We start from the raw sequence: 27,499 nt of genomic DNA, 5'->3' as shown, positions 1-27,499 counted from the left end.
ATAGAAATGCCAATTGAAGAGGTGTTGCCATGTATGTTCAGAGTCATATTCCTGCTAGGCTGAGAGGACATCTCATGTCAGATGATGTGGAAGTCATATGGCTACAGGTTCATCTGCCTCACCTAAAGCCTATTCTCGTAGAAAGTTGCTATAGACCGCAAAGTGCTAAAAGTCAGTATTTGGATTACTGTATATGTGTGAAATGTTGGATAATGTTTGTGATATCAAGAGAGGTATATTTTTTGGATGACCGAAATATTGACTTGATATCATCACGCTGCCCACTCAAAAAGAAGCTCCAAACTGTAACCAGTGCCTGCTATCAGGTTCAAATCATCAGTCAACCTGTCACGTGTGCTCCCTCTCCGGCCTCTAGGTCACCAGGCTGCTCGTTATGGCTCACACCTGTCACCATCATTACACGCACCTGCACGTCGTTAGACTCACCTGGACTCCATCACTTCCTTGATTACCTGCCCTATATATGTCACTCCCTTTGGTTCCTTCCCCAGGCGTCATTGTTTCTGTTTCTTGTCTGTGCGTTGTTCTAGGTTCTTGTTTTGTATTATGTTCTGTTCTGTTTTGTTTATTTTATTAAAACACTTCCTGAACTTGCTTCCCGACTCTCAGCGCACATCGTTACGCAACCTACCAGGGTATTTACAAACAGAACAGGAACTAAATCATCCACGTGTATTGATCACATCTTTACTAATGTTGCAGAAATCTGCTTTAAAGCAGTATCCACACCCATCGGATGTAGTGAACACAATATATTTACAAAATTGTGTATAAACGATCATACAAGAGGTTGCGCAATTATTCCTATGTCGAAGATGTGAAAATATTTGTTGGTCTGATGTGTGTAATGAGAAACATCCAGACGCTGCACTTGAAGCATTTATGAAATTGCTTCTTCCGCTTACTGATAGGCATGCACCCATCTAAAACGACTGTTGGAACTGCCAAATCCCCATGGATAGATGAATTTATAAACTGTATAGCTGAGAGCAATGAGGCAAAGGGAATAGCAAATAAGTCTGACAACACAGTAGACTGGCAAACATACGGTAACTTGAGAAGTCCCGTAACTAAATAAAAAGAAGAAGAAATTACACTATGGAACAAAGAAAAATTAAACAAAGAATGATAGTAAAAAGCTCTGGAGTACTTTAAATGAAATTCTAGGCAAGAAAGCAAACTCGGCTCCATCTTTCATTGAGGCAGATGGCTTGTTCATAACAAAACCCTTTGATTTTGCCAAACACTTTAATAACTTTTTTGTTGACAAGATTACAAAACTTGGGCATGACATGCAAACAACAAATGCTGAGCCTTCATATTCATGCATACTGGACCAAATAATGAAAGACTAGTACTGTAATTTGAGTTCCACGAAGTGGGTGTGGGAGAGGTGAAAACATGGTTGCTATTTATAAATAAGGACAAGTCACCCGGTACAGGCCGGGTGAGGTTGGTAGCGGAATACATTGTGATTCCTGTTTGTCACATCTCCAATTTAAGCCTAGAAGACAGTGTGCCCCCAGACATGGAGGGAGACAAAGGTCATTCCACTACCCAAGAATAGCAGAGCACCCTTCATTGGTTCAAACAGCCAATCAATCAGCCTGTTACAAGTGCTTAGCAAACGTTTAAAAAATGGTGTTTAATCAAATACAAAGTTGTTTTACAGAAAACAAATTAAGAACAGACTTTCAGTATGTATATAGGGAAGGGCACTCAACATGCTCGGCACAGACACAAATGACTGATCATTGGCTGAAATAAATTGATAGTAAGAAGATTGTGGGAGCTGTTTTGTTAGACTTTTGTGCAGCTTTTGATGTCATTGATCATAACCTATTGCTGACAAAATGTAGGTGTTATGGATTTGCATCCCCTGCCTAATTATGGTAAATACCTATTTAATAGAACACAGAGGGTTTTCGTTAATGGAAGCCTCTCATGCAAATTCAGTTGAGTGTGGCGTACCGCAGGGCAGTCGGCGAGGAACATTATTGTTTTCTGTTTTTACTAATGACCTTCCACTGACCTTGAATAAAGCCTGTGTCTATGTACACTGACGACTCAACAGTATACATGTCGGCTGCAACAGTAAAATAAATAACTGAGACACGTAACATACAGCTCCAGTCAGTCTTAGAATGGGTAACTAGCAATAGGCTGGAGCTAAATATCTAAAAACCTAAAAGCATAATTTTTGGGACAAATCACTTGCTCAACGCTAAAACTCGTTTAGATCTATTATTGAATAATGTGGCTATTGAGCAAGTTGAGGAGACTAAACTGCTGGGTGTAACCCTAGACAGTAAGCTGTCATGGTCAAAACAGGCTATTACTAGCCTGTTCAACCTCTCTTTTCATCTGAGATCCCCAAAGATTGGAAAGCTGCCGCGGTCATCACCCTCTTCAAAGGGGGAGACACTCTCGACCCAAAGTGTTACAGACCTACAGCGAGGGAAAAAAGTATTTGATCCCCTGCTGATTTTGTACGTTTGCCCACTGACAAATAAATGATCAGTCTATAATTTTAATGGTAGGTTTATTTGAACAGTGAGAGACAGAATAACAACAAAAAAATCCAGAAAAACGCATGTCAAAAATGTTATAAAATGATTTGCATTTTAATGAGGGAAATAAGTATTTGACCCCCTCTCAATCAGAAAGATTTCTGGCTCCCAGGTGTCTTTTATACAGGTAACGAGCTGAGATTAGGAGCACACTCTTAAATGGAGTGCTCCTAATCTCAGTTTGTTACCTGTATAAAAGACACCTGTCCACAGAAGCAATCAATCAATCAGATTCCAAACTCTCCACCATGGCCAAGACCAAAGAGCTCTCCAAGGATGTCAGGGACAAGATTGTAGACCAACACAAGGCTGGAATGGGCAACAAGACCATCGCTAAGCAGCTTGGTGAGAAGGTGACAACAGTTGGTGCGATTATTCGCAAATGGAAGAAACACAAAATAACTGTCAATCTCCCTCGGCCTGGGGCTCAATGCAAGATCTCACCTCGTGGAGTTGCAATGATTATGAGAACGGTGAGGAATCAGCCCAGAACTACACGGGAGGATCTTGTCAATGATCTCAAGGCAGCTGGGACCATAGTCACCAAGAAAACAATTGGTAACACACTACGCCGTGAAGGACTGAAATCCTGCAGCGCCCGCGAGGTCCCCCTGCTCAAGAAAGCACATATACATGCCCGTCTGAAGTTTGCCAATGAACATCTGAATGATTCAGAGGACAACTGGGTGAAAGTGTTGTGGTCAGATGCGACTGAAATGGAGCTCTTTGGCATCAACTCAACTCGCCGTGTTTGGAGGAGGAGGAATGCAGCCTATGACCCCAAGAACACCCTCCCCACCGTCAAACATGGAGGTGAAAACATTATGCTTTGGGAGTGTTTTTCTGCTAAGGGGACAGGACAACTTCACCGCATCAAAGGGACGATGGACGGGGCCATGTACCGTCAAATCTTGGGTGAGAACCTCCTTCCCTCAGCCAGTGCATTGAAAATGGGTCGTGGATGGGTATTCCAGCATGACAATGACCCAAAACACACGGCCAAGGCAACAAAGGAGTGGCTCAAGAAGAAGCACATTAAGGTCCTGGAGTGGCCTAGCCAGTCTCCAGACCTTAATCCCATAGAAAATCTGTGGAAGGAGCTGAAGGTTCGAGTTGCCAAACATCAGCCTCGAAACCTTAATGACTTGGAGAAGATCTGCAAAGAGGAGTGGGACAAAATCCCTCCTGCGATGTGTGCAAACCTGTTGGCCAACTACAAGAAACGTCTGAGCTCTGTGATTGCCAACAAGGGTTTTGCCACCAAGTACTAAGTCATGTTTTGCAGAGGGGTCAATTACTTATTTCCTTCATTACAATGCAAATCATTTTATAACATTTTTGACATGCGTTTTTCTGGATTTGTTTGTTGTTATTCTGTCTCTCACTGTTCAAATAAACCTACCATTAAAATTATAGACTGATCATTTCTTTGTCAGTGGGAAAACGTACAAAATCAGCAGGGGATCAAATACTTTTTTCCTTCGCTGTATACATCTAGCCCTTCTTTGGACATTGTGTTAACAAACCTCCAAACGAGCTTCAATGCCATACAACACTCCTTCCGTGGCCTCCAACTGCTTTTTGAACTGTCTGTTCAAGCAGTTGGCTCACAGTTCGAAACACTCATCGCTACAACACAAGACATGTAACCAGAGGTCTCTTCACAGTCCCCAGATCCAGAACAGAGGCTGGGAAATGCACAGTAGTAAATAGCGTCATGACCACATGGAACTCTCTGCCACCCCAGGTAACTCAAGCTAGTAATAAAACCAGTTTTAAAACAGATAAAAGAACAAAGGGGACTATGAAGAGACAGCCATTTTGTATATTTTGTATTGTAATTTGCACTGTACTATGTATTATACCTAGATATTGTGTGTATGTACTGATATGTAGGCTATGTGTGACGTTTTAAATGTATGTATTTCAGTCCTTGACTTATAATAGTCTGTACTATGTATTATGTCATGTTACATGTGGACCCCAGGAAGAGTAGCTGCTGCTTTTGCAGCGGTTCATGTGGATACTAATAAATACCAAATACCAAAATAACAACTGTGACTAAGTGGCCTCCTCTTCCTCCTCTCATTATTAATCACCACCAATTAATGTGTGTGGCTCCGTGAAACACGCTGGTAACTTCCTTAAGGTGAGATGAATGTGGTGTATTTCCTTTGTGATGCTCAGTTATCTTGTCTCAGCACATTTAACACAGCTCTCCCAGAGCCTTGATGGAAGTACGGTATGGGAAAGGCAGGGTGTGCATCCCAAATGGCACCCTATTCCCTAAATATGGGCCCTGGTCAAAAGTAGTGGACTACTGTGTGAAGGGAATATGTTGTTCATTTGGGACACAACCAGTGTGTCTGATGATGAGACACAGACAGAGACCTGCTGTACTGTAGGGAGTGGGGGAGGAGGATGGATACTGTCATGTGATGCTAGATAGGTCAGAGTCATGTGAAAGGCAGAGGCTTTGGTTTGCTTTGTTATAATGTATACGCATGTGAATGAGGTCCTAATGGAGAGTTATGCAGATGGTTTTATTTTTTTAGGTCTCCGTTATGTCCTTCTCCCCTTCAAGCCTAGCTGGACATATCCTAGGGGTTGTGTGTGTAGGTGTAGGTGTCTCTAACGCCTGTCTCTGGCTGTTTCTCCCTCTAGGTCTCTGTCAGGGCGGATAGTGGGTGGCGTGTGGTGGTTCTTCACTCTTATCATCATCTCGTCCTACACGGCCAATCTAGCTGCTTTTCTCACAGTGGAGAGGATGGTGTCCCCCATAGAGAGTGCTGAGGACCTGGCTAAACAGACCGAGATCGCCTACGGAACTCTGGATGCTGGCTCCACCAAAGAGTTCTTCAGGGTGAGACCTGTGGTTTACTCATAGACACACACCTGTTTGACTAGCATGTAGTTTACACACACACACACACACACACACACACACACACACACACACACACACACACACACACACACACACACACACACACACACACACAGAGAGATCCCCCTCCCACACCCACACACACACACACACACACACACACACACACACACACACACACACACACACACACACACACACACACACACACACACACACACACACACACACAGAGATCCAATCACACACACACACAGAGATCCCAACCACACACACACAGGTCCCCCACACACAATCCTAACCCCTCCTCTCTCCCCAGCGGTCTAAGATCGCGGTGTTTGAGAAGATGTGGTCATACATGAAGTCGGCCGACCCCTCAGTATTCGTGAAGACCACAGACGAGGGAGTGATGAGGGTCAGGAAGTCTAAAGGGAAGTATGCCTATCTGTTAGAGTCCACCATGAACGAGTACATCGAGCAGAGGAAACCCTGTGACACCATGAAGGTCGGGGGGAACCTGGACTCTAAAGGATACGGCATCGCCACGCCCAAGGGCTCACCCCTCAGGTATTAACGTGTAACTGCACCTCTGCCTCGGAGCTGGAAATGGCTTAGGCATCTTTTTTTTGCATGGGATGTTTTTTTTAATGGAGATACTGGATGCATCCCAAATTGCACCCTTTTCCCGAAATTCCCTACTTTTGATCAAGGCCCACAGGGTTCTGGTCAATGGTAGTGGACTATGTAGGGAATAGAGTACCACTATAAACATCAAACACTTGGCCCTGCATGACCCACTGGTTTATCGGGTGTCAGAACCAGCATGTATGACCTAATGTTAAAAGGTGTCTATATTTTCACCATGGAAACTTGACGTGACCTCTATGACTACAATCTTAGAAACAAAGGTGCTCTCTAGAACCTAACATGGTTCTTTGGTTGTCCCCATAGGAGAGCCCTTTGAAGAACCCTTTGTGGTTCCATGTAGAATCCTTTTGGGTTCCGTGTAAAATCCTTTCCACAGAGGGTTCTACAGTACATGGAACCCAAAAGGGTTCTCTATTGCCAAAGAACCATTTTAAGTTCTAGAGAGCACCTTCTTTTCTGAGACTGTAGACATAGAGGTTCTAACTGTGTACTGTGGAGCTGAATAGCTCTGTCTGCGTAACCTCTATGACTACTGCAGAGCTGAATATCTCTGTGTAACCTCTATGACTACTGCAGAGCTGAATATCTCTGTCTGTGTAACCTCTATGACTACTGCAGAGCTGAATATCTCTGTGTAACCTCTATGACTACTGCAGAACTGAATATCTGTCTGTATAACCTCTATGACTACTGCAGAGCTCAATATCTCTGTGTCTGTGCGAGCTAAAGCCTTGCTAAGCCCTTGACATCCACCACCTAGGGCTTGGTCAGGCTGACCAGACTCTGAGTGCTTACAGAAGTGGTCTGTGGAAATCTGACAGCCCCCCTTTCTTTCCTCCCTCCTTCAGAAACACTTATTTTCCTCTCCTTTACTCTGCTCTACTCCCCTCAACTCTCCTTTCTTCTCTCCTCTCTTCTGTTCTCTTATCTCCTCTCTTGTCCTCTCTCATCTCTTCTCTCTCCCCTGTTCTCCTCTCTTTTCCTCTCTCCTCTATCCTCTCTTCTCTCTTCTCGCTTCTCTCTCCTCTGTTCGCCTCTCTTCTCCCCCCTCCTCTGTTCTCCTCTGCTCTCTTCTCCTTCCTCCTCTCTTCTCCTCTCTCATCTCTTCTCTCTCCCCTGTTCTCCTCTCTTCTTCTCTCTTTGTTCTCCTCTCTTCTCTCTCAGACTGATGTTGTCAGGCTTTGATGTGATAAGATTAGAAAACATGGTTTTTTGGGGGGTGGGGGGGCATTATTTGTATCATTATGAATGATTATTTAATAACAGCTAAAGCAGACAACACCTGCCTAACCTCACCTCTCATGACTACAGTCCATGTCGTACATGTATTCTGTTGCAGAAAGATCTTGCAGGGGTCATGTGGATCTTTGAATTCAACCATAATCATCTCAATTTATTTTAATGAGAAGCCTCCTATGGGGAGATTGCATTTCTTTTAATGAGAAGCCTCCTACGGGGAGAGAAGACTCCTATTTAGTGTCATTGAATAGTCATTTAGTGGACTTTCTCAGTAGGCTGCCTGCACAGAGCAAAGGTCCTTACTCACAATCAATTTCTCTCTCTCTCTCTCTCTCTCCACACTCACTCACTCACTCACTCACTCACTCACTCACTCACTCACTCACTCACTCACTCACTCACTCACTCACTCACTCACTCACTCACTCACTCACTCACTCACTCACTCACTCACTCACACACACTGAGAGTGATCGGTGGTATTCACAGATGTCTGATATTGACAGAGAAGATCATTACTCAGATAATGTTTTGTAAGGGAGTCTGAGACATTTTCAGACTGAATGGTCTCCTTCATTGAGATGCCATTGTTCTGGCCAGCCACTCAAGATGTAGGAAAATGAAGCCATGAAAATTATAAAATGTGTATTACTTCTCTTTCCGATTCAGAAATTAGTGATCACCCCCTTTTTTGTTTACTGAGGGCTCTGTTCAATCAAATGTGCCTTAGAGGTGTTGCCTGGTGACAGTATCTTTGTTCTCACACAGGAAACGTTGGGAATCTTTAAGCATATACCTGTGAGGGGAGTCTACTGAATATTCTCATGGTGTCTGAAACCCGTCTGCACTATTATTTCAGTACAGTCAATATGAGATACGATGCCAGTTTGATTGAATTCATCTCTCAGAATTTCTACATTAACAGCTCTTCATTTGACAGGATCTCAACTGTTGTTATCCTGAAGAATTGTTGTGTTTTGACCTTGTCCTCGCTCCATCCCTGATGTGTACTGTTGTGTTTTGACCCTGTCCTCACTCCATCCCTGATGTGTTCTGTACAATGTACTGTTCTCGGGTGGGTCTGCTACAGCCTTGATAACTCAAGTGGTATGTTATCTCCCCAACACAGCTGCACTAGGCGTGAGACAATAACTATTGTACAATCTATATTTGATGGTAGTCTACATCTTTTATGGTATGGATTAACAAATTACATTTGTAAAATGAAGCTAAAGCCCTTTGCTGTTCGACAAGATATATAAGTAATATACTGTATATCAAGCATTTAGAATGTCCAAACTCAAGATCAACCCAGCTCCATAGTATATTCACTCCATATATCGCCATAGGTTTAGCCATGCAGGTGGTGTAATCTAGCGATTCGACAAGCTGTTCGACAAGTGGCTTGATTCTAGAAATACTGTAACATACTTCTTAAGCTACGAAGGCTGTTGGGAAAACTCACTCCTGTTTTAACCCCATTCCTGCCTTCTATCCCCATCCCACCATCAAGCACTCTGCCGCCTCATCTACTCGACCTCTATCCCACCATCAAGCACTCTGCTGCTTCATCTACTCGACCTCTAACCCACCACCAAGCAGTCTGCTGCTTAATCTACTCGACCTCTAACCTTTAACCCACCACCAAGCACTCTGCTGCTTCATCTACTCGACCTCTAACATTTAACCCACCACCAAGCACTCTGCTGCTTCATCTACTCGACCTTTAACCCACCATCAAGCACTCTGCTGCTTCATCTACTCAACCTCTAACCTCTAACCCACCACCAAGCACTCTGCTGCTTCATCTACTCGACCTCTAACCCACCACCAAGCACTCTGCTGCTTCATCTACTCAACCTCTAACCCACCACCAAGCACTCTGCTGCTTCATCTGCTCGACCTCTAATCTCTAACCCACCACCAAGCACACTGCCGCCTCATCTACTCGACCTCTAACCTTTAACCCACCACCAAGGACGCTGCCGCCTCATCTACTCGACCTCTAACCTTTAACCCACCACCAAGCACTCTGCTGCTTCATCTACTCGATGTCTAACCTTTAACCCACCACCAAGCACTCTGCTGCTTCATCTACTCGATGTCTAAACTTTAACCCACCACCAAGCACTCTGCTGCTTCATCTACTCGATGTCTAACCTTTAACCCACCACCAAGCACTCTGCTGCTTCATCTACTCGACCTCTAACCTTTAACCCACCACCAAGCACTCTGCCGCCTCATCTACTCGACCTCTAACCTCTAACCCACCACCAAGCACTCTGCTGCTTCATCTACTGGACCTCTAACTCACCACCAAGCACTCTGCTGCTTCATCTACTCGACCTCTAACCCGACACCAAGCACTCTGCCGCCTCATCTACTCGACCTCTAACCTTTAACCCACCACCAAGCACTCTGCCGCCTCATCTGCTCGACCTCTAATCTCTAACCCACCACCAAGCACTCTGCTGCTTCATCTACTCGATGTCTAACCTTTAACCCACCACCAAGCACTCTGCTGCTTCATCTACTCGACCTCTAACCTCTATCCCACCACCAAGCACTCTGCTGCTTCATCTACTCGACCTCTAACTCACCACCAAGCACTCTGCCGCCTCATCTGCTCGACCTCTAATCTCTAACCCACCAAGCACAATGCTGCTTCATCTACTCAACCTCTAACCCACCACCAAGCACTCTGCTGCTTCATCTACTCGACCTCTAAACTCTAACCCACCAACAAGCACTCTGCTGCTTCATCTACTCGACCTCTAACCTTTAACCCACCACCAAGCACTCTGCCGCCTCATCTACTCGACCTCTAACCTTTAACCCACCACCAAGCACTCTGCCGCATCATCTACTCGACCTCTAACCCACCACCAAGCACTCTGCTGCTTCATCTACTCGAACTCTAATCTCTAACCCACCACCAAGCACTCTGCCGCCTCATCTACTCGACCTCTAACCTTTAACCCACCACCAAGCACTCTGCCGTCTCATCTGCTCAACCTCTAATCTCTAACCCACAACCAAGCACTCTGCAGCTTCATCTACTCGACCTCTAACCTCTATCCCACCACCAAGCACTCTGCTGCTTCATCTACTCGACCTCTAACCCAGCACCAAGCACTCTGCCGTCTCATCTGCTCGACCTCTAATCTCTAACCCACAACCAAGCACTCTGCAGCTTCACCTACTCGACCTCTAACCTCTATCCCACCACCAAGCACTCTGCTGCTTCATCTACTCGACCTCTAACCCACCACCAAGCACTCTGCCGCCTCATCTACTCGACCTCTAACCTCTAACTCACCACCAAGCACTCTGCCGCCTCATCTACTCGACCTCTAACACACCACCAAGCACTCTGCCGCCTCATCTACTCGACCTCTAACCCACCACCAAGCACTCTGCCAACTCATCTGCTCGACCTCTAATCTCTAACCCACCACCAAGCACTCTGCCGCCTCATCTGCTCGACCTCAAACCTCTAACCCACCACCAAGCACTCTGCTGCTTCATCTACTCGACCTCTAATCTCTAACCCACCACCAAGCACTCTGCTGCTTCATCTACTCGATGTCTAACCTCTAACCCACCACCAAGCAGTCTGCTGCTTCATCTACTCGACCTCTAACCTTTAACCCACCACCAAGCACTCTGCTGCTTCATCTACTCAACCTCTAACTCACCACCAAGCACTCTGCTGCTTCATCTACTCGACCTCTAACCTTTAACCCACCACCAAGCACTCTGCTGCTTCATCTACTCGTCCTCTAACCCACCACCAAGCACTCTGCTGCTTCATCTACTCAACCTCTAACCCACCACCAAGCACTCTGCCGCCTCATCTGCTCGACGTCTAATCTCTAACCCACCACCAAGCACTCTGCCGCCTCATCTACTCGACCTCTAACCTTTAACCCACCACCAAGCCCTCTGCTGCTTCATCTACTCGATGTCTAACCTCTAACCCACCACCAAGCAGTCTGCTGCTTCATCTACTCGATGTCTAACCTTTAACCCACCACCAAGCACTCTGCTGCTTCATCTACTCGATGTCTAACCTTTAACCCACCACCAAGCACTCTGCTGCTTCATCTACTCGACCTCTAACCTTTAACCCACCACCAAGCACTCTGCCGCCTCATCTACTCGACCTCTAACCTCTAACCCACCACCAAGCACTCTGCTGCTTCATCTACTCGACCTCTAACTCACCACCAAGCACTCTGCTGCTTCATCTACTCGACCTCTAACCCACCACCATGCACTCTGCCGCCTCATCTACTCGACCTCTAACCTTTAACCCACCACCAAGCACTCTGCCGCCTCATCTACTCGACCTCTAAACTCTAACCCACCACCAAGCACACTGCTGCTTCATCTACTCGACCTCTAACCTTTAACCCACCACCAAGCACTCTGCTGCTTCATCTACTCAATGTCTAACCTCTAACCCACCACCAAGCAGCCTGCTGCTTCATCTACTCGACCTCTAACTCACCACCAAGCACTCTGCTGCTTCATCTACTCGACCTCTAACCTTTAACCCACCACCAAGCACTCTGCCGCCTCATCTACTCGACCTCTAACCTTTAACCCACCACCAAGCACTCTGCCGCCTCATCTACTCGACCTCTAACCCACCACCAAGCACTCTGCTGCTTCATCTACTCGACCTCTAATCTCTAACCCAGCACCAAGCACTCTGCCGCCTCATCTACTCGACCTCTAACCTTTAACCCACCACCAAGCACTCTGCCGCCTCATCTGCTCGACCTCTAATCTCTAACCCACCACCAAGCACTCTGCTGCTTCATCTACTCGACTTCTAACCTCTATCCCACCACCAAGCACTCTGCTGCTTCATCTACTCGACCTCTAACCCACCACCAAGCACTCTGCCGCCTCATCTACTCGACCTCTAACCTTTAACCCACCACCAAGCACTCTGCCGCCTCATCTACTCGACCTCTAACCTCTAACACACCACCAAGCACTCTGCTACTTCATCTACTCGACCTCTGACCCACCACCAAGCACTCTGCTGCTTCACCTACTCGACCTCTAATCTCTAACCCACCATCAAGCACTCTGCCACCTCATCTACTCGACCTCTAACCTCTAACCCACCACCAAGCACTCTGCTGCTTCATCTACTCGACCTCTAATCTCTAACCCACCACCAAGCACTCTGCTGCTTCATCTACTCGACCTCTAAACTCTAACCCACCACCAAGCACTCTGCCACCTCATCTACTCGACCTCTAACCTCTAACCCACCACCAAGCACTCTGCTGCTTCATCTACTCGACCTCTAATCTCTAACCCACCACCAAGCACTCTGATGCTTCATCTACTCGACCTCTAACCTCTAACCCACCACCAAGCACTCTGCTGCTTCATCTACTTGACCTCTAATCTCTAACCCACCACCAAGCACTCTGCCACCTCATCTACTCGACCTCTAACCTCTAACCCACCACCAAGCACTCTGCTGCTTCATCTACTCGACCTCTAATCTCTAACCCACCACCAAGCACTCTGCTGCTTCATCTACTCAACCTCTAATCTCTAACCCACCACCAAGCTCTCTGCTGCTTCATCTACTCGACCTCTAACCCACCACCAAGCACTCTGCCGCCTCATCTACTCGACCTCTAACCTCTAACCCACCACCAAGCACTCTGCTGCTTCATCTACTCGACCTCTAACCTTTAACCCACCACCAAGCACTCTGCTGCTTCATCTACTCGATGTCTAACCTTTAACCCACCACCAAGCACTCTGCTGCTTCATCTACTCGATGTCTAACCTTTAACCCACCACCAAGCACTCTGCTGCTTCATCTACTCGATGTCTAACCTTTAACCCACCACCAAGCACTCTGCCGCCCTTCATCTACTCGACCTCTAACCTTTAACCCACCACCAAGCACTCTGCTGCTTCATCTACTCGACCTCTAACCTTTAACCCACCACCAAGCACTCTGCTGCTTCATCTACTCGACCTCTACCTCACCACCAAGCACTCTGCTGCTTCATCTACTCGACCTCTAATCTCTAACCCACCACCAAGCACTCTGCTGCTTCATCTACTCAACCCCTAACCCACCACCAAGCACTCTGCTGCTTCATCTACTCGACCTCTAAACTTTAACCCACCACCAAGCACTCTGCCGCCTCATCTACTCGACCTCTAACCTTTAACCCACCACCAAGCACTCTGCCGCCTCATCTACTCGACCTCTAACCCACCACCAAGCACTCTGCTGCTTCATCTACTCGACCTCTAACCCACCACCAAGCACTCTGCCGCCTCATCTACTCGACCTCTAACCTTTAACCCACCACCAAGCACTCTGCCGCCTCATCTGCTCGACCTCTAACCTCTAACACACCACCAAGCACTCTGCTACTTCATCTACTCGACCTCTGACCCACCACCAAGCACTCTGCTGCTTCATCTACTCGACCTCTAATCTCTAACCCACCATCAAGCACTCTGCCACCTCATCTACTCGACCTCTAACCTCTAACCCACCACCAAGCACTCTGCCACCTCATCTACTCGACCTCTAACCTCTAACCCACCACCAAGCACTCTGCTGCTTCATCTACTCGACCTCTAATCTCTAACCCACCACCAAGCACTCTGCTGCTTCATCTACTCGACCTCTAACCTCTAACCCACCACCAAGCACTCTGCTGCTTCATCTACTTGACCTCTAATCTCTAACCCACCACCAAGCACTCTGCCACCTCATCTACTCGATCTCTAACCTCTAACCCACCACCAAGCACTCTGCTGCTTCATCTACTCGACCTCTAATCTCTAACCCACCACCAAGCACTCTGCTGCTTCATCTACTCAACCTCTAATCTCTAACCCACCACCAAGCACTCTGCTGCTTCATCTACTCGACCTCTAACCCACCACCAAGCACTCTGCCGCCTCATCTACTCGACCTCTAACCTCTAACCCACCACCAAGCACTCTGCTGCTTCATCTACTCGACCTCTAACCTTTAACCCACCACCAAGCACTCTGCTGCTTCATCTACTCGATGTCTAACCTTTAACCCACCACCAAGCACTCTGCTGCTTCATCTACTCGACCTCTAAACTTTAACCCACCACCAAGCACTCTGCCGCCTCATCTACTCGACCTCTAACCTTTAACCCACCACCAAGCACTCTGCCGCCTCATCTACTCGACCTCTAACCCACCACCAAGCACTCTGCTGCTTCATCTACTCGACCTCTAACCCACCACCAAGCACTCTGCCGCCTCATCTACTCGACCTCTAACCTTTAACCCACCACCAAGCACTCTGCCGCCTCATCTACTCGACCTCTAACCTCTAACACACCACCAAGCACTCTGCTACTTCATCTACTCGACCTCTGACCCACCACCAAGCACTCTGCTGCTTCATCTACTCGACCTCTAATCTCTAACCCACCATCAAGCACTCTGCCACCTCATCTACTCGACCTCTAACCTCTAACCCACCACCAAGCACTCTGCCACCTCATCTACTCGACCTCTAACCTCTAACCCACCACCAAGCACTCTGCTGCTTCATCTACTCGACCTCTAATCTCTAACCCACCACCAAGCACTCTGCTGCTTCATCTACTCGACCTCTAACCTCTAACCCACCACCAAGCACTCTGCTGCTTCATCTACTTGACCTCTAATCTCTAACCCACCACCAAGCACTCTGCCACCTCATCTACTCGATCTCTAACCTCTAACCCACCACCAAGCACTCTGCTGCTTCATCTACTCGACCTCTAATCTCTAACCCACCACCAAGCACTCTGCTGCTTCATCTACTCAACCTCTAATCTCTAACCCACCACCAAGCACTCTGCTGCTTCATCTACTCGACCTCTAACCCACCACCAAGCACTCTGCCGCCTCATCTACTCGACCTCTAACCTCTAACCCACCACCAAGCACTCTGCTGCTTCATCTACTCGACCTCTAACCTTTAACCCACCACCAAGCACTCTGCTGCTTCATCTACTCGATGTCTAACCTTTAACCCACCACCAAGCACTCTGCTGCTTCATCTACTCGATGTCTAACCTTTAACCCACCACCAAGCACTCTGCTGCTTCATCTACTCGATGTCTAACCTTTAACCCACCACCAAGCACTCTGCCGCCTCATCTACTCGACCTCTAACCTTTAACCCACCACCAAGCACTCTGCTGCTTCATCTACTCGACCTCTAACCTTTAACCCACCACCAAGCACTCTGCTGCTTCATCTACTCAACCTCTAACCCACTATCAAGCACTCTGCTGCTTCATCTACTCAACCTCTAACCCACCACCAAGCACTCTGCCGCCTCATCTACTCGACCTCTAACCCACCAACAGGGTATATTATTATATACTGTACCTGAACACATAAACATCCATGTCTGACTCTACCTGGGATGAGAAAGGATTCAGAGGTTTTACTGAGAGAGAGTGAGAGAGTGAGAGAGAGAGAGGTGCTATAGATATGGATGTGATAGTTGAGTTTGCTGATCTAGTTGGTGGTCTTCTTTCTATGCTAGAGTCAATTATCAGCTAAGGAAGGAGTAAGAGAAACTCTAAATTGAGTTTTGACACTCAACAACTAAGCATATTTGTATGAAGTGAATGCTGATAGACCTACATTTCTGAACACTGAATTCCTGTCTCTAAGAATGATAAGGCTGGATGGAACAGTGATAGTTCCCCATATCCATAGTGGAAACATTGAAAGGACATGAGCATCTACAGACAGACAGGTAGGCATCCAAATCTGAAGCATCTCTCCATGATATCTGCTCTCTACCTCCTCTAAGAGGTCCTGTCCTCTATGTGGTTAAACCTGACTCAAGTATGGCCAGCAAGCATTTCTGTCCATTGAGATATATAAGTAATATACTGTATATCAAGCATTTAGAGTGTCTAAACTCAAGATCAACCCTGCTCCATAGTAGTTTCACTCCATATATCGCCATAGGTTTATCCAAGCAGGTGGCGTAATCTAGCGATTCAACATTCATAATCATAACCACTGTACAGACTACTTACCTACCTGTCCATATACTCTTTCAAATGCTAACGCAGTTATCATTATTAAAATATAGCTCCAACATTTTCGAAGTCACTCTGTACAGTCTATAAATACATATTTATATACCTGTCCATAATATACAGTACTATTTCCTAACCCAGGAAAACTGACCCAGTTATGATTCTATCTATTATCGTTCTAAAGAAACCCTGTTAACCTGGCCGTGTTAAAACTGAACGAGCAAGGCCTGTTGGACAAACTGAAAAACAAATGGTGGTACGACAAGGGCGAGTGTGGCAGCGGGGGCGGGGACTCCAAGGTCAGAACCCTGTTTCAACCAACCACGCTGATCCACCAGGGGGGTAACCGGCCAATCACAAAGCTGCTCAGACACTCTGGATGGCAACACTTCCTGACAACTTTGTATGGTGGGTGGGGGAGGGATTAAAACACAAGAGAGACACATTATATTTTATCTCTTCCCAGTCTATGGCCCCGACTTCAACACAAAGGGTAACAAGTGCTTCAACTGTGTGTAGGGGCCAACTTAAAACTACAGAGTGACATCATGCTCTCTCTCTAGCCAAGATAACCTACTCTAGTCCTTCTGGGAGGAGGGTGTCTGGAATTGGCACAGTTTGTATTTTATTCTCATGAATAAGTAAGGATACCATGCATTCATGCGTAGGATCCCTGTCAAGCTGATACACTGAAGACTTCACACACACAAAGAACATAATTGTTTTTTTGTATCTCTGTCCCCAAGCACCTCCTACTAACTAGACACTCCTACAGCTTTTAAAGGGGAATAGAATCTGCAATCAGAATATTTTCTGACGTGTTGTGTTCCGTAACAGAGGGTTCACAGCTAGTGTGCCGGTTACCCAAAGTGATACAGTAATACACATCTACTACCGTACAGTACAGTAGGGAGAGAGATAGATGGAGTATTAACACATATCACTTTGACTCTGATGTACATGTATGTTCCTAATGATGTTCCTGTTTACTGTATGTATTTGCCTGTGAGTGAATGTGTGTGTGAGGTTTCCAACTTCTAACCAGTGACACAGCTAAATTGCAGTAAACCTTGATGCGTAGATGTGGTATATGATTGGACATGTTCTGAATGACTGACATAAGATAACATATGTTATGCTATGTTATTTATGTTATGGCCCTGCCCTGTCCTGGGTGTGGTGTGGTGTGGTGTGGTGTACGTGCAGGATCCCGGTAAACCTAGCCGTGTTGAAGCTCAATGAGCAGGCCGTCTTAGACAAACTAAAGAACAAATGGTGGTACGATAAAGGAGAGTGTGGCAGCAACGACTCCGGACGCAAGGTCAGTCACACACTATAACTCAGTCCTTATACCCCCAAACACACCCGCATAAAACCCATGATCCTAGACCTGTCCTTATACACCAAACACTCCTCACATCTTCCTGAAAACCCCTGATCCTAGACCAGTCCTTATACCCCAATCACTCCTCACATCCTTGTCAAAACCCCTGATCCTAGACCGTCCTTATACACCAAACACTCCTCACATCCTCCTCAAAACCCCTGATCCTAGACCGTCCTTATACACCAAACACTCCTCACATCCTCCTCAAAACCCCTGATCCTAGACCAGTCCTTATACCCCAAACACTCCTCACATCCTCCTCAAAACCCCTGATTCAAGACCAGTCTGAAACTACAGAAGCCCTGTAAAGTCTGTTCCCAGACCAGCCCTGATATCTCAAACTATCGCTCTCTCTCTCTCAGTTCACTACTTAGACGTGCCAGTGGTTCTCATTAGTATAGTGACTGAGATTGGTGGACTTAAAATCCATTTCTCTCTCTCTCTCTCTCTCTCTCTCTCTCTCTGGAAGCCAATCACTGTTCTCTCTCTCTCCCCACACTGATGTTCTCTCCATAATGAGGCCAAGGAGTGAATTAACTACTAACCTTGATGGTTGAGGTAAAACAGTGGGGTTTACGGTCGTTAAATCAAATGACGGTGTAAATATGCTAGAGGTCATATGTTGTGATACCCAAGAACATATGCTGCCTGCTCCTTGTTTGCAGAGCATCAGCCACATACAGTGCCTTGCAAAAGTATTCACCCCCTTGGCGTTTGTCCTATTTTGTTGTATTACAACCTGTAATTTAAATTGATTTTTATTTGGATATCATGTAATGGACATACACAAAATAGTCCAAATTGCTGAAGTGAAATGAAAAAAATTAAAAATTTAAATTTTAAAAAGGAAAAAAAAGGAAGGTGCGTGCAAATGTCTTCATCCCCTTCGCTGTGAAGCCCCTAAATAAGATCTGGTGCAACCAATTACCTTCAGAAGTTACATAATTAGTTAAATAAAGTCCACCTGTGTGCAATCTAAGTGTCACATGATCTCAGGTTATATACACCTGTTCTGAAAGGCCCCAGAGTCTGCAACACCACTAAGCAAGGGGCACCACCAAGTAAGCGGCACTATAAAGACCAAGGAGCTCTCCAAACAGGTCAGGGACAAAGTTGTGGAGAAGTACAGATCAGGGTTAGGTTATAAAAAAATATCCAAAACTTTGAAAATCCTATGCGGCACCATTAAATCCATTATTAAAAAATTGAAAAAACATTGCACCACAACAAACCTGCCAAGAGAGGGCTACCCACCAAAACGCACAGACCAGGCAAGGAGGGCATTAATCAGAGAGTCAACAAAGAGACCAAAGATAACCCTGAAGGAGCTGCAAAGCTCCACAGCGGAGATTGGAGTATCTGTCCATAGGACCACTTTAAGCCATACACTCCACAGAGCTGGGCTTTACGGAAGAGTGGCCAGAAGAAAATAAGCAAACATGTTTGGTGTTTGCCAAAAGGCATTTGGGATACTCCCCAAACATATGGAAGAAGGTACTCTGGTCAGATCAGACTAAAATTGAGGTTTTTGGCCATCAAGGAAAACGCTATGTCTGACACAAACCCAACACCTCTCATCACCCCGAGAACCCCATCCCCGCAGTGAAGCATGGTGGTGGCAGCATCATGCTGTGGGGATGTTTTTCATCAGCAGGGACTGGGAAACTGGTCAGAATTGAAGGAATGATGGATGATGCTAAATACAGGAAAATTCTTGAGGGAAACCTGTTTCAGTCTTCCGGAGATTTGAGACTGGGACGGAGGTTCCCCTTCCAGCAGGACAATGACCCTAAGCATACTGCCAAAGCAACACTCGAGTGGTTTAAGGGGAAACATTTAAATGTCTTGGAATGGCCTAGTCAAAGCCCAGACCTCAATCCAATTGAGAATCTGTGGTATGACCTAAAGATTGCTGTACACCAGCGGAACCCATCCAACTTGAAGGAGCTGGAGCAGTTTTGCTTTGAAGAATGGGCAAAATCCCAGTGGCTAGATGTGCCAAGCTTATAGAGACATACCCCAAGAGACTTGCAGCTGTAATTGCTGCAAAAGGTGACTCCACAAATTATTGACTTTGGGTGGGTGAAGAGTTATGCATGCTCAAGTTTTCAGTTTTTCTTGTCTTATTTCTTGTTTGTTTCACAATAAAAAATATTTTGCATCTTCAAAGTGGTAGGCATGTTGTATAAATCAAATGATACAAACCCCCCAAAAATCCATTTTAATTCCAGGTTGTAAGGCAACAAAATAGGAAAAATGCCAAGGGGTTGAATACTTTCGCAAGCCACTGTACGCAGTACCTCTATGTGTGTTCTTTGAAGAGAGCGTAACATTCACTTTTTATTTCCCTTGACTCATCTGTGAGGTTGTTTTGCAGTGATGTAAAGCTAATGTATGATGGTGATCGTGTTGATATAGCCATGGTAATACAGGAGGGAAATCACAGGCATCCCTCATGTAAGAGCGGCAGTGCTACATCATGCTGAAGTACATCATTGTAAAGTGCACTCTGCTGATTCAGCCATAAACCCAAGGGAATAGAAACATACAGAGAAATATCACATAGCTGTTGTCAGAGTGGTCTCTGAAAGCAGACAGGCAGAGAACACATAGCTGTTGTCAGAGTGGTCTCTGAAAGCAGACAGGCAGAGAAGACATAGCTGTTGTCAGAGTGGTCTCTGAAAGCAGACAGGCAGAGATCACATAGCTGTTGTCAGAGTGGTCTCTGAAAGCAGACAGGCAGAGATCACATAGCTGTTGTCAGAGTGGTCTCTGAAAGCAGACAGGCAGAGATCACATAGCTGTTGTCAGAGTGGTCTCTGAAAGCAGACAGGCAGAGAAGACATAGCTGTTGTCAGAGTGGTCTCTGAAAGTAGACAGGCAGAGAAGAAAACAAAGAACAGAGCCCCAAGGACCTAGAATCGACATAAACTACAATGGGACTGAGTTTTGTTTGAAATGGCAACCTAATTCTTTATACAGTGCACTTAGGATGCCATTTTGGATGCAGCCTGCATGTCAGTGTGGAGAGAGAGAGAGAGAGTTTGTGATTTTGATTTGACCGATGGACCCTGTGAAAGGCTCAGAACACTTTTAACCCTTGACTCCCGTCTCCTAACATGACCCGGCCCTGAAACACCCCAAAACGTCCTCTCCACACCAGCCTGCCTGGTCTGGCTCTATCCTGTCCAGTGTGAGAGGTACACCCCACCCCATAAAACATATGAAAGCTACAGATATTATTCAGCCTTGCACCCCTTAGCCTCGCGAGCCTGCCTGATCCTGCAAGCATACATAATTGATTAAGCTTGCGAGGCTAGCAACCCCATACACCCAACATAAACCTAAACCCTAAATCAGGGAGTTTGATAATGATCCGATTGTCTTGACCTGCATGGTTTCTCACCGCTGAGAATGAAGCAACAGCCTCAACCCTCCTTAACCCACAACCCCAGAATGATAACCAGAGTTTATCTGTTAGAAATAGAGAATAAATATACTTTAATGTTCTAGATGGATATATACTGTAGATCAACACGATAACGGGCCATCCCACAATATGTGGGTTAAAGTGAATTTAGACTCTCTGCCTGTTAAATTAATGCTGCATGAATGCATGGATCTTATGAGGATTTGACTCAAAGTTTTATTGTATTGAAAAACACACTTGATCTGAACCCCCTCAGAAACGAAGAAAGGAAATGTATATAAAGTTAGACTAGCTATTCAAGCGCTAGGTGTGTCTGAGTGCAGAGTGAGTGGGCTATTTACTATGTCAAGTTAGTTTCAAACAATAGTTAGTTAAAGTATTTTAAATAGTTTCTTATTAATGAAGCCAGTGTGTAATATCAGTAGTATGAAGGTGCATGTGTTATTTAGTGAGTATTATGTTGTCTACCTGTATTTTGTTTGGGTTAGTTAACTAAGCAGGGCAGAACTGTTATGTGTTTTCTGGGAGTCCTGAAACGTGTCTTTCTGTGTGTGTGTGTGTGCGTGTGTGCGTGTGTGCGTGTGTGTGTGTGTGTGTGTGTGTGTGTGTGTGTGTGTGTGTGTGTGTGTGTGCGTGCGTGCGTGCGTGCGTGCGTGCGTGCGTGCGTGCGTGCGTGTATTTGATTATCTCTATGTGCATGCTGCTTCTGTGTGGTTTTTTTTGTATGCAAAGTATGTCTTTAGTATATGTTTCTGTGTTTGTCCATGATTTCTACTATGGTGTTTGTATATAAGGTGTTTGTATCTATGGTGTCAGTGTGTATGTAATGAATGTATGTCCCCTCCCCTCACTCCTCCTCACCACATCTCTCCCCCTCCTCCCCCCTCAGGATAAGACGAGTGCGTTGAGCCTGAGCAACGTGGCCGGAGTGTTCTACATTCTGATTGGAGGGCTGGGCCTGGCCATGCTGGTGGCGTTGGTGGAGTTCTGCTACAAGTCACGAACCGAGTCTCAGAGAATGAAGGTGTCCACCGCGCGTGCCGCCGCCGCATCCGCCGCTCAGACCTTTCAGTGCTCAGCCTTAGACACAGGGGGCGCTACTGCTCCTTACACAGAGCTGCAGAGCTACAGCCTGTACTCCAACAACACTGTTAAGATATAGGAGAGAGAGAACAGAGGACACGGGGTAGGAAACTGTGATACCATGACGATGATGATTGATGATGATGATGTTGATATCATCTGCCTCTTCTTCCTCCTCCTCTTCCTCACCCCTCCCTCCCTCCAGCCATCTAACCGTGTGATCACAGTAGACCCACCTGTAGCACCTCACTGCTTCTCAACCGCAACACAAAGTCTCTACCTCTGAATCTCCCTCTTTACCCTTTTACCTCTGTCTGTCTCTTTTTCTCTACCTGTCTCTGTCCCTAATCTTTCTCTCTTTACCTCCCTCCTCTGCTGACTCTATATGTTGTAGTGCAGGTCCATTGTAGTAGCATCCTATATATGTTGCCACCCACTATGAGGATAAACTGCTGTAACAGAGATGATAAAAACAGAGATGATAGATTCTATGGTATGCTTCTGTCAAATCAGCTGTTTGGACAGATAACCCAAGCTTACAACTAAAGGCTGATATGTGGTAATGAACAATAGGTTGACTGACACTAGTTTTATTATTACAACCTGGAAGCAGCTCTAGAAGCCCACACACACACACACACACACGCACGCACGCACTGCTTTTGAGAACCAACCAATTATAGAAGTGCAGTATTGTAGCCTAATTCTTCCCACACGCTCAGGTTTCACTGGAATTAAATCAGTGTGTGTGTGGTTGCTAGTCAGGAGCTAGCAACCACACACACACACACACACACACACACACACACACACACACACACACACACACACACACACACACACACACACACACACACACACACACACACACACACACACACACACACACACACACACACACACACACACCATTAGCTCTACTTTCAGCCCCATTGGTTTGTGTTCTATGTGACTGTAGCTCAGAGCAATAAGGCCAAAGAGAGAAATAGTTTAGCTGCCTTTACCTCCTTCCTTCCAAATTGGGAGTGTGATGCGTGTCGGCTATCAGAGTGGTTTACTGCTCCGCGCCAGTAACAGTCAGTAGCTAGAAGAAGACCATAAAAGATAACACGCTGAGTCCCAAATGGCACCCTAATCTCTACATAGTGTTCTACTTTTGACCAGAGCCCATAGGGTGCACACTAAAGAGAATAGGGTGCACTCTATAGAGAATAGGATGCCATTTGGAACGTATCCATTTTCTGCCACCCACTTACCATCATATTAGAGACATAATTGTTTCTATCCTATTCATATATGCCTGTATCCAGTTACACATTCATTCACACAACTAATATTGTTAATATATTCCAGTATTCCTGTAGACAAATCAAATACAAGGGGGTCAAATGGAGGGCTGTTGATTCAATAAAGTTGAAACGTCAGCGAATTACAAGACACACAATATAATACAATATTATTCTACTGTATTATAATACTATGATATTGTAATATTTTATTATATTATTGTTATATTACACCAGCCTATCATCTTGTCTTTGTTAGAGTCTAAATCCCCAGGAGATACATACACTATTTACCTGGTAGGGCTAACCTCTGATTAGATGACCAGTATTACTGAGAGCCCATAGACAGTATTTACCTGGTAGGGTTAACCTCTGATTAGATGACCAGTATTACTGGGAGCCCATAGACACTATTTTCCTGGTAGGGCTAACCTCTGATTAGACGACCAGTATTACTGAGAGCCCATAGACAGTATTTACCTGGTAGGGTTAACCTCTGATTAGATGACCAGTATTACTGAGAGCCCATAGACAGTATTTACCTGGTAGGGTTAACCTCTGATTAGATGACCAGTATTACTGAGAGCCCATAGACAGTATTTACCTGGTAGGGTTAACCTCTGATTAGATGACCAGTATTACTGAGAGCCCATAGACAGTATTTACCTGGTAGGACTAACCTCTGATTAGATGACCAGTATTACTGAGAGCCCATAGACAGTATTTACCTGGTAGGACTAACCTCTGATTAGATGACCAGTATTACTGAGAGCCATAGACAGTATTTACCTGGTAGGGTTAACCTCTGATTAGGTGACCAGTATTACTTAGAGCCCATAGACAGTATTTACCTGGTAGGACTAACCTCTGATTAGATGACCAGTATTACTGAGAGCCCATAGACAGGATGTATGCATGCCTGTGACTGTCATCTTGTCTTGGTGTCCAACTCTGTTCCCCTCTTCTCTCTCTCTGTTATCTGCAGCAGAACATCAACGACGCCATGCACTGCTCCACCATGACCAGAATGAGTGGGAACGGGAACGGGAACGGGGGAGGAGGAGGAATAGGAGGAGCAGGAGGAGGAGAGAATGGACGCATCCTAACTCACGACTTCCCTAAAACAGTCCAGACTCTCCCCTGCATGAGCCACAACGCCAGCATGGGGCTCAGCGCCTCCGGCATGTAATCACATGACCTGGCACAAGGGGCTGAGCAGGAGACTGACTCATAGACCTTACAAAGATGGCCACATTAATGGTGACATTGACCTTATGAACATGGCCGTCTTTCTGACACGTTGTTTATGTGGTGGCTGCGTGATGTGTGTCCGAGACAGACTTCAATACTGCTGCCAAATGCATTCTGAAATCACTCATTACGAACAGGGGAAATGTAGATGGAGTATAAAAATGAAAACAAAAGAAGATGAGGAACATGTTGCTACGAAAAGGGGCCATTGTTGGGCCGAGATGTTTTTTTTTCTTTTGTTCAGATTTTTTGAAAGAAGGTATTCATTTCTGTGTAAAAAAAGAGAGAACTATCCCGTAAATGCCGCCTGACCTGCCCTGAGATGACCTTCTCTGCCCTGCCCTGCCCTGAGATGACCTTCTCTGCCCTGCCCTGCCCTGAGATGACCTTCTCTGCCCTGAGATGACCTTCTCTGCCCTGACCTGCCCTGCCCTGCCCTGAGATGACCTTCTCTGCCCTGACCTGCCCTGAGATGACCTTCTCTGCCCTTGCCCTGAGATGACCTTCTCTGCCCTGAGATGACCTTCTCTGCCCTGACCTGCCCTGCCCTGCCCTGAGATGACCTTCTCTGCCCTGACCTGCCCTGAGAAGACCTTCTCTGCCCTGAGATGACCTTCTCTGCCCTGACCTGCCCTGCCCTGAGATGACCTTCTCTGCCCTGACATGCCCTGAGATGACCTTCTCTGCCTTGATCTGCCCTGCCCTGCCCTGAGATGACCCTGCTCTGCACTGCCCTGCCCTGCCCTGAGATGACCTTCTCTGCCCTGCCCTGGCTTGCCCTGAGATGACCTTCTCTGCCCTGCCCTGCCCTGAGATGACCTTCTCTGCCCTGCCCTGGCTTGCCCTGAGATGACCTTCTCTACCCTGCCCTGACCTGCCCTGAGTTGACCTTCTCTACCCTGCCCTGACCTGCCCTGAGATAACCTTCTATGCCCTGCCCTGGGCTGACTCTCTCTGCCCTGCCCTGAGCTAATCTTCTCTGCCCTGGGTTGACCTTCTCTGCCCTGCTCTTCTCTGCCCTGCTCTTCTCTGCCCTGCCCTGAGCTGACCTGCCCTGAGCTTACCTTCTCTGCCCTGCCTTGGGATGACTTTCTCTGCCCTGCCCTGACTTTCTCTGCCCTGACCTTCTCTGCCCTGCCCTGAGATAACCTTCTCTGCCCTGGGATGACCTTCTCTGCCCTGCCCTTCTCTGCCCTGCCCTGCCCTTCTCTGCCCTGCCCTGAGCTGTGGCCGTGCTATTGACCACTGTCAGTGTGTCTGTCTGTCTGTCTGTAATATCTCAGTTTGCTACCTACTATCTCTGACCATTTACTTAGTGAAGACGGATCACAAAATGGGATTTGTTTTTGTCTTTGCACAGTTGAAAGACAATAATGATAATAACACTGATTGACTATTAAGATGATTTGATATTTGTGTGTCTTTGGTTTCTCTCTTGTGTGTTTTTGGACACAGTTACACACGCTACGTTGGAAAGGCATGATGAACTGGAACACAAGCATTTCAAGCACCAATGCAGTATTATAATACAGACATAAATAATCATGCACAGAGCTCAGTCATCCCTGGCCTCCCTGAACCATCTGCTGACAGTCATTCCCACAGAGATTGATCACTGAATAGGTTTTGATTTCATTTGTCCTGATCGCACAGGTGAAAGATGTTTAAATTTATGCTTAACTAGCTGTGTTGTGTTCTCCTCAACAAACATGCTTTGCTGCTACACCTCACTGAACCCACCATACCACTGAACCCACCATACCACTGAATCCACCATACCACTGAACCCACCATACCACTGAATCCACCATACCACTGAATCCACCATACCACTGAACCCACCATACCACTGAATCCACCATACCACTGAATCCACCATACCACTGAACCCACCATACCACTGAATCCACCATACCACTGAATCCACCATACCACTGAACCCACCATGCCACTGAACCCACCATGCCACTGAACCCACCATACCACTGAACCCACCATACCACTGAACCCACCATACCACTGAACCCACCATACCACTGAACCCACCATAACACTGAACCCACCATAACACTGAACCCACCATACCACTGAACCCACCATACCACTGAACCCACCATACCACTGAATCCACCATACCACTGAACCCACCATAACACTGAACCCACCATAACACTGAACCCACCATACCACTGAACCCACCATACCACTGAACACACCATACCACTGAATCCACCATACCACTGAACCCACCATAACACTGAACCCACCATAACACTGAACCCACCATACCACTGAACCCACCATACCACTGAACACACCATACCACTGAACACACCATACCACTGAACACACCATGCCACTAAACACACACACATATACACTGTCGCTTTATCAAACTCCCCAGAATGATTGCTGTGGCTAGATTTTGAAGAGAGGAAGTATTGACTGACATGGTCAGAACTTGACAAAGTACCACAGATTAACACCATTGATTTCTGCAGTGGCTCCGCTGCATTATTTTGTAGCGAGAGAGTAGCCATTTTGGAACACAGCCTAGCTGACAGAGGAAGGGGGCGTGACTTACACACAGAAACCCCTGTTGATT

General features: G+C 46.3%; 1 protein-coding gene and 1 long non-coding RNA gene across 7 annotated transcripts in view; one reads left to right on the top strand and one right to left on the bottom strand.

The window, feature by feature from the left end:
* The window catches only part of LOC106604348 (glutamate receptor 1), a 160,668-nt gene extending 135,165 nt beyond the window's left edge, over positions 1-25,503 (top strand). Inside the window, exons 12-16 of one of the 6 annotated variants that reach the window (XM_045717945.1) lie at positions 5,256-5,454; positions 5,798-6,045; positions 17,664-17,778; positions 22,164-22,298; positions 24,629-25,503. In XM_045717945.1, the coding sequence (XP_045573901.1) occupies positions 5,256-5,454; positions 5,798-6,045; positions 17,664-17,778; positions 22,164-22,298; positions 24,629-24,832 (901 nt within the window). In that variant the 3' untranslated portion in view covers positions 24,833-25,503. Of the gene's footprint in view, positions 1-5,255; positions 5,455-5,797; positions 6,046-16,641; positions 16,757-17,663; positions 17,779-22,163; positions 22,461-24,628 lie in introns of those variants that run through there. The other 5 variants (XM_045717947.1, XM_045717944.1, XM_045717946.1 and 2 more) reach the window with 5 other exon arrangements.
* On the bottom strand, positions 12,246-14,393 carry LOC123743082 (uncharacterized). Its single transcript, XR_006769833.1, has 3 exons — positions 14,343-14,393; positions 13,757-14,299; positions 12,246-13,620 (listed from the first exon to the last, which is right to left on the bottom strand). It is a non-coding gene; the product is annotated as an uncharacterized lncRNA (long non-coding RNA).
* Positions 25,504-27,499: the final 1,996 nt, after the last annotated feature.

The sequence above is a fragment of the Salmo salar genome, chromosome ssa05, assembly GCF_905237065.1.
Source record: "Salmo salar chromosome ssa05, Ssal_v3.1, whole genome shotgun sequence".
NCBI lineage: Eukaryota > Metazoa > Chordata > Actinopteri > Salmoniformes > Salmonidae > Salmo > Salmo salar.
The sequence above is the reverse complement of the archived record's forward strand: the minus strand, read 5'-3'. Positions and strand labels throughout refer to the sequence as shown.